The sequence below is a fragment of the Babylonia areolata genome, chromosome 20, assembly GCF_041734735.1.
Source record: "Babylonia areolata isolate BAREFJ2019XMU chromosome 20, ASM4173473v1, whole genome shotgun sequence".
Lineage (NCBI taxonomy): Eukaryota > Metazoa > Mollusca > Gastropoda > Neogastropoda > Buccinidae > Babylonia > Babylonia areolata.
In genome coordinates this window covers 48269726-48277225 of record NC_134895.1, presented here as the reverse complement: position 1 = coordinate 48277225, position 7500 = coordinate 48269726, and the positions used below count along the sequence as shown (strand labels likewise).

The 7500-nt window shown below is 47.7% G+C and overlaps 1 protein-coding gene across 1 annotated transcript in view; it reads left to right on the top strand.

Moving 5' to 3' along the window:
• The window catches only part of LOC143294682 (tubulin alpha-1A chain-like), a 7960-nt gene extending 754 nt beyond the window's left edge, over window positions 1–7206 (top strand). Inside the window, exons 2-5 of the mRNA XM_076606070.1 lie at window positions 2317–2539; window positions 4691–4992; window positions 5605–6132; window positions 6748–7206. Coding sequence (XP_076462185.1) covers window positions 2317–2539; window positions 4691–4992; window positions 5605–6132; window positions 6748–7047 — 1353 coding nt within the window. The 3' untranslated portion in view covers window positions 7048–7206. The remainder of the gene's footprint in view (window positions 1–2316; window positions 2540–4690; window positions 4993–5604; window positions 6133–6747) is intronic.
• Window positions 7207–7500: the final 294 nt, after the last annotated feature.

Below are 7500 nucleotides of genomic sequence, written 5' to 3'. Positions count from 1 at the left end.
CAGATGATGGGGCAGAAAAAAAAAAAAAAGAATTATCTCTCTCACTCGACAATCCTCCTTTCTCGAGTTTAGATACAGTAAACAGTACAGTACAGTATGATAGTAAGTTGTGTCCAACTTTGACCACCTGCAGCTGCTGTCCTGACCATCTGGGCTAGAATTTGGTTATAGTGGAGGGTATCTTGCCCAAGTTAATCCCCTCTAAGAGGGTTGTAGGACAGACAGCGTCGGGATGGTTCCCCGGCAAAGGCCAACTCTAGCCCCCAACGCGGCTGCACACAAAGAGCCAGCGCAATCTTGCCTTCTAATTTTAGTCATAGTCCTTCACGGTGGAGTGATGGCCTAGAGGTAACGCGTCCGCCTTGGAAGCGAGAGAATCTGAGCGCGCTGGTTCGAATCACTACTCAGCCGTCGATATTTTCTCCCCCTCCACTAGACCTTGAGTGGTGGTCTGGACGCTAGTCATTCGGATGAGACGATAAACCGAGGTCCCGTGTGCAGCATGCACTTAGCGCACGTAAAAGAACCCATGGCAACAAAAGGGTTGTTCCTGGAATTCTGTAGAAAAAATCCACTTCAATTGGAAAAACAAATAAAACTGCACGCAGGAAAAAAAAAAAAAAAATGGGTGGCGCTGTAGTGTAGCGACGCACTCTCCCTGGGGAGAGCAGCCCAAATTTCACACAGAGAAATCTGTTGTGATAAAAAGAAATACAAAATATGTCAATCTGTGTGATATGCCGAGCGTTGGGCCTAAGTTGACATACAGATTCAGGAAATCGGCCAACTTGTGTGGCTGTTGTAATGTAGAATGGGTGATTTTTCGGCACTTAGTGCACACATGTAGTCTAATTAAGACTTGAATATTTCGGTATCGCTGGATTGACGATTGACAATCAAGGAGGATTACTATCTCGACAAAAGGAAATGAATTTACTGAGTTGTGTTTGCCCGTGAAGATCGAAGCCGCCAGTAGACCGTATTCTTAACAAACCAAAGTGTGCGCGCTCGTGTGTGCGCCGGGCTGGTGATAGGGTGCTGGTTCATTACGTTTTAAACTGAATAATTGACGATAATTTCTTGTGTCGAATGATAACTAAACCAGTTCGCACGCACCACTGAGATTATGTACAATCAGTGACACACACACACACACACACACACACACACACACTGCACTTTGACAGGAACTTGTGACAATCCACGAACCGCGCGTCAATCAGAAACGGGTTCAGACAGGTCGTCGCCATGACGCCAGCCAATGGCTGGTGACCGTGTAAGCGGGGTGTGTCATGTCACCACGAGCTTGTAGTGAACATCTATTTTTAGGTTCTTGGGGTTGATACCTGCCCATTCAAATCGCTCCGGTGGCGGGACAGCCGTTGGGGGAATATTCATTTCAAGTCGTATGGAAAGCTTGTCCTGTCTCCCTTCCCTTCCCCCTCCCGCCTTGGAGCATTGACTGGCTGTCGAGATTACTGGCAGTGTTGAGTGTGGCCAAAAGCCCTTAGTTAAAGCATAGACACTCGAATTCCAGATAGTAGTGTCTACTATGGTCTAATGTCTTAGTTCTGTGAAGTTTGCGTTGTTCGACTGAGGGATTGAGTCCGTGGAGTCCTGCTGATATAACCAAGGTTAAGGTCAAGTTCTTTTGTTGGGGGCACAGAATTATCTAAGTCCGTGGTTGGGGGGTGTTTTTACAGGACTTTTAGGTTTGTTTGAGTTGTCGGGCCGTAGGCTTGGTTGGGGGTTGTTATTTGCGATTAGGTCTCCTTCCAGGGTTGTAGTCATTATTTGGGATTTGGGGGGTCGTGTCTGAGATAACCGGTTCAGCAGTGTCCCTTTTATACCGTTCCCCCATCTCTTTGACAGCAATTTAAACGGAGAATGTACAGTACTACACACACACTGGACACTGACAGACAGTGGTGGCTGAACTCCATTGGTCAGTAACAAGTTTGCGCGGGAAGTTTGAAGCAATCAGGATTTGGGTTAACTGTACTTTGATGAAGTGCGTGTGTGTGTATGATCGTGTTTTACATATATATATAGTCTTTACATTCTAAAGTGAATGCAATTATTATTTGCAAATAAACTTTTACGAACAGACACTGACATATACAAACATTACACACACACACACACACACACACACACACACACACACACACACACACACACACACACACTCTTTATCTCCTCGACCCGTCCCCGCTTCCCACCCGGCGAGATGCGGACTGTCCACCAAAACACCTGAATACAGTTTGAATACAACTGGAACTGACCATCTATCCCTTTCTTTTCTTCTGTTCACAGCGTGAGTGCATCTCCATCCACGTGGGCCAGGCCGGAGTCCAGATCGGCAATGCCTGCTGGGAACTGTACTGCCTGGAGCACGGCATCCAGCCTGACGGCCAGATGCCCTCCGACAAGACCATCGGTGGCGGGGACGACTCCTTCAACACCTTCTTCAGCGAGACCGGTGCCGGCAAGCACGTGCCCCGTGCTGTCTTCGTGGACCTGGAGCCCACTGTGGTCGGTGAGTGTCAGACATGGCCTGTTTGGTGAGTGTCAGTGTCAGACATGGCCTGTTTGGTGAGTGTCAGTGTCAGACATGGCCTGTTTGGTGAGTGTCAGTGTCAGACATGGCCTGTTTGGTGAGTGTCAGACATGGCCTGTTCGGTGAGTGTCAGACATGGCCTGTTTGGTGAGTGTCAGTTGGCCTGTTTGGTGAGTGTCAGGTCGGACATGGCCTGTTTGGTGAGTGTCAGACATGGCCTGTTTGGTGAGTGTCAGTGTCAGACATGGCCTGTTCGGTGAGTGTCAGTGTCAGACATGGCCTGTTTGGTGAGTGTCAGTGTCATATATGGCCTGTTCGGTGAGTGTCAGACATGGCCTGGTGAGTGTCAGACATGGCCTGTTTGGTGAGTGTCAGACATGGCCTGTTCGGTGAGTGTCAGACATGGCCTGTTCGGTGAGTGTCAGACATGGCCTGTTTGGTGAGTGTCAGACATGGCCTGTTCGGTGAGTGTCAGACATGGCCTGGTGAGTGTCAGACATGGCCTGTTTGGTGAGTGTCAGACATGGCCTGTTTGGTGAGTGTCAGACATGGCCTGTTTGGTGAGTGTCAGTGTCAGACATGGCATGTTTGGTGAGTGTCAGACATGGCCTGTTTGTTGAGTGTCAGTGTCAGACATGGCATGTTTGGTGAGTGTCAGTGTCAGACATGGCCTGTTTGGTGAGTGTCAGACATGGCATGTTTGGTGAGTGTCAGACATGGCCTGTTCGGTGAGTGTCAGACATGGCCTGTTTGGTGAGTGTCAGACATGGCCTGTTCGGTTTCAGAATCAGAAACGCTTTCTCAGCCAAAGAAATTGAGTTGTGAGCACTAGTGGGTGGGAAGTGGGTTTCTGTAAGGGAGCAGATTGCACGTATATGTTTATGTGTGGGTGTCAAAACAAAATTCTGCTGCATTTGTTTTTGTGCATTTGTATGAAGATCGTGTTTGTACTTTTGCCGTTTACTTGCTTTCCACAAATAGGTATTCAAATCATGTTTGTATTTTTTCTTACTTATCTATTTTTCACAAAATATTCCTCTAGAGCCTGACACAATTAGTGGGGGTGATAAGAAAGAAATGGTATACTAGTTAAATGTGGCTGGGTTCGTTTGAGAGGTGTGATGATAGGTGGTCGGTTTGCTAAGTGTGTTTAACCCTTTGACTTCTGAGCCTTGTTGAAAAGAGATCAGCGTCAGGGATTCTAAGTGATTGATTGATTGATGTGGATACTTATATAGCGCCTATCCTCGGTCAGAGACCAAGCTCTAAGCGCTTTACATACACGGGGACATTTGCACCACAGGCTGCCAACCTGGGTAGAGCCGACTGACGGCTGTCACTGGGCGCCGGCTCATCATTCGTTTCCTGTGTCATTCAATCAGATTTCAGACGCACACACATACACACTCAGACAGACATGTAACATTTTACGTGTATGACCGTGTTTGTTGTTGTTGTTGTTTTTGTTTTATTTACCCCGCAATGTAGGCAGCCATACTCCGTTTTCGGGGGTGTGCATGCTGGGTATATTCTTGTTTCCATAACCCACCGAACGCTGACATGGATTACAGGATCTTTAACGTGCGTATTTGATCTTCTGCGTGCGCATACACACGAAGGGGGTTCAGGCACTAGCAGGTCTGCACATATGTTGACCTGGGAGATCGGAAAAATCTCCACCCTTACCCACCAGGTGCACCGAGATTCGAACCCAGGACCCTCAGATTGAAAGTCCAGCGCTTTAACCATTCGGCTATTGCGCCCGTCAGTTACAGCTTTCTGTGCACTCTTCGGTGTTTATTTTTCAAAACAAAATGCTGTCCCAAGAAGTCCAAATAAACAATGGCGATTGACACCCTGACCAGTAAGGTCTGTGACAGCCCTTCGCTGACGAAAACACACATCAGCATCAGTTTAGGAGTTTACGGAAGCACGGGTGACTTTTGTGTGTATCTAGTTAGGTCCGAAACAGTCACCATGTCTCTGAAGTGATCAGTGACACTGTCTGTGAGATGCTTATGAGGGGAAGTAATCGGTGCACACAGTATTGTGGCAGGAAGTCTTTTCGGTCTGCCAGACAAGAGACCATGTCCAGGTATCTGACAGCTGTGTATCCTGGTGTGCTTGCAGATGAGGTCCGCACCGGCACCTACCGCCAGCTGTTCCACCCCGAGCAGCTGGTGACAGGCAAGGAGGACGCCGCCAACAACTATGCCCGTGGCCACTACACCATCGGCAAGGAGATCGTCGACCTGGTGCTGGACAGGATCCGCAAGCTGGCTGACCAGTGCACCGGTCTGCAGGGCTTCCTCATCTTCCACTCCTTCGGCGGCGGCACCGGCTCTGGCTTCACCTCTCTGCTGATGGAGCGTCTGTCTGTGGACTACGGCAAGAAGTCCAAGCTGGAGTTCGCCATCTACCCCGCTCCTCAGGTTAGTTAGGTCCCCTTTCCTTGGGTTAGTTAGGTCCCCTTTTTCTGGATCAGATCCACCCAGCTTTACTTGTTCTGAAATTCCTATTTCTATGTTATAGTTTGCGCAGAGTACCCTCTTGATAGCTCATGCATGTATTTCAAGATTGCGAACATCTGATTATGTATAGAACAATCACTAAGATATTATTGGAAGAGAACTGCTGAACATTATATGTATCTATTAACATATGTCTGCAAAATGTCTTTTGAAAATTGCTTGTAATATACCAATGTTCTAATTTGAAGTTTTATATTTTAATTGTAAATGGAATACCTGCTAGATATCGACGAACAGTTATTGTAAACGTAATTTGTTACAGCAGTCAAAGTATGGCACCGAAGAACATTTTCAGGCTGAATGAAGAAATCCTAAAACTTTTAATTGCCTTTTGTAATGCCTCAATGTAAAAACAAAGCAAAACAAAAACCAAACAAACAAACAAAACTTTTCACCATTCAATTGCGGGGTCTGATTTGAAGTCAATCAGCTGTTCGCTTGGTAATCCATTAGTGCAGATATGTTAATCATGGCTATCGCCAACACCGTCCTGACTGACATTCCTTGCTGCAGGTGTCCACCGCTGTGGTGGAGCCCTACAACTCCATCCTGACCACCCACACCACCCTGGAGCACTCCGACTGCGCCTTCATGGTGGACAACGAGGCCATCTACGACATCTGCCGCCGCAACCTGGACATCGAGCGTCCCACCTACACCAACCTCAACCGTCTGATCGGCCAGATCGTCTCCTCCATCACCGCCTCCCTGCGCTTCGACGGCGCCCTGAACGTGGATCTGACGGAGTTCCAGACCAACCTGGTGCCCTACCCCCGTATCCACTTCCCCCTGGCCACTTACGCCCCCGTCATCTCCGCCGAGAAGGCCTACCACGAGCAGCTGTCTGTGGCCGAGATCACCAACGCCTGCTTCGAGCCGGCCAACCAGATGGTGAAGTGCGACCCCCGTCACGGCAAGTACATGGCCTGCTGCATGCTGTACCGTGGGGACGTGGTGCCCAAGGACGTCAACGCCGCCATCGCCACCATCAAGACCAAGCGCACCATCCAGTTCGTGGACTGGTGTCCCACTGGATTCAAGGTGAGGCACACATGGTCATTCATTCGTGTGTGTGTGTGTGTGTGTGTGTGTGTGTGTGTGTGTGTGTGTGTGTGTGAACCAGTCGTCCTCAGATAGATGTTAGAATAATCTGTTATGTAGTACAAGCTGGTCAGCAGAGACAAATGTTTTACGTTGATAATAATATCAAGTTCAGTCGTCCTTAGGACTCTTTGTAACTTTTCTGCACTTTTATAGGATTTATGTTTGAAATTTTCAGAAAGGGATTGCTAGAAGTCTTGTTGAAAGAAGACAGTTATCAATAAATAAAAGCTTTCAATAAATTATACTTATAATAGTGTGGCCAAAGCTTACCCAAAAGTAAATGAATAAACTGAAACAAAAGGGGTACCACGAGTCTCAAGATTGACAGCAAAATTCTATATTAAAAACACAGCCGTTAGATGAAATATATTTAGGGTGGTTGTGAAGAGTACAGTTAACTAATAACACAAATATTCTTTCCAAGCGACAGTATGTTGGATACACATCGCATAATTCAGCATCAAACTGTCACTTTTTTTCTCCTCCCTCATTATGACCGCATGTTCAAACTGTACAATCATTAATGAACGTCACCACGTTCCTGTTGACCAGGTGGGCATCAACTACCAGCCCCCCACAGTGGTGCCTGGCGGTGACCTGGCCAAGGTGCAGCGTGCCGTGTGCATGCTGAGCAACACCACGGCCATCGCTGAGGCCTGGGCCCGTCTGGACCACAAGTTCGATCTGATGTACGCCAAGCGTGCCTTCGTCCACTGGTACGTGGGTGAGGGCATGGAGGAGGGCGAGTTCTCTGAGGCCCGTGAGGATCTGGCTGCCCTGGAGAAGGACTACGAGGAGGTGGGCGTCGACTCCGTGGAGGGTGAGGGTGAGGAGGAGGGTGAGGAATATTAAACAGTTCCTCTCCTCAACCACCATGACTCTCTGAGCTTCGCAGTGAAGCACCAGAGAAGGCTGAGAACTTGAAAGCAAAACTGTCGAGTAAAGAGTTGGAAGGGATGGCACAAGGTTGCCATTTCTAGTTCGAAGAATAAAAAAAGTTTGTTGCTCGAATCTTTTGTATCTGAGTGTTTGGGTGAGTGTGCTGCCCACATGTATGAAAGGTTTACAAGTAAATGCTTTATCATAGCGTGCACCCCCCCCCCCCCCCTCTCCCTCTCTATCTCTTCCCCTGTCTCTTGTCTGCCTGTATGTGTATGTATATACATATAAATGTATGTATGTATATATGTATGCATGCATGTATCAGTATGTCTATCTATCTATCCATCTATTTTGTTTTCCTGTCTATGTAAGTATGTATGTATAGTATATGTATTACGTATCTCTATCTCTCTTTCTTTACAT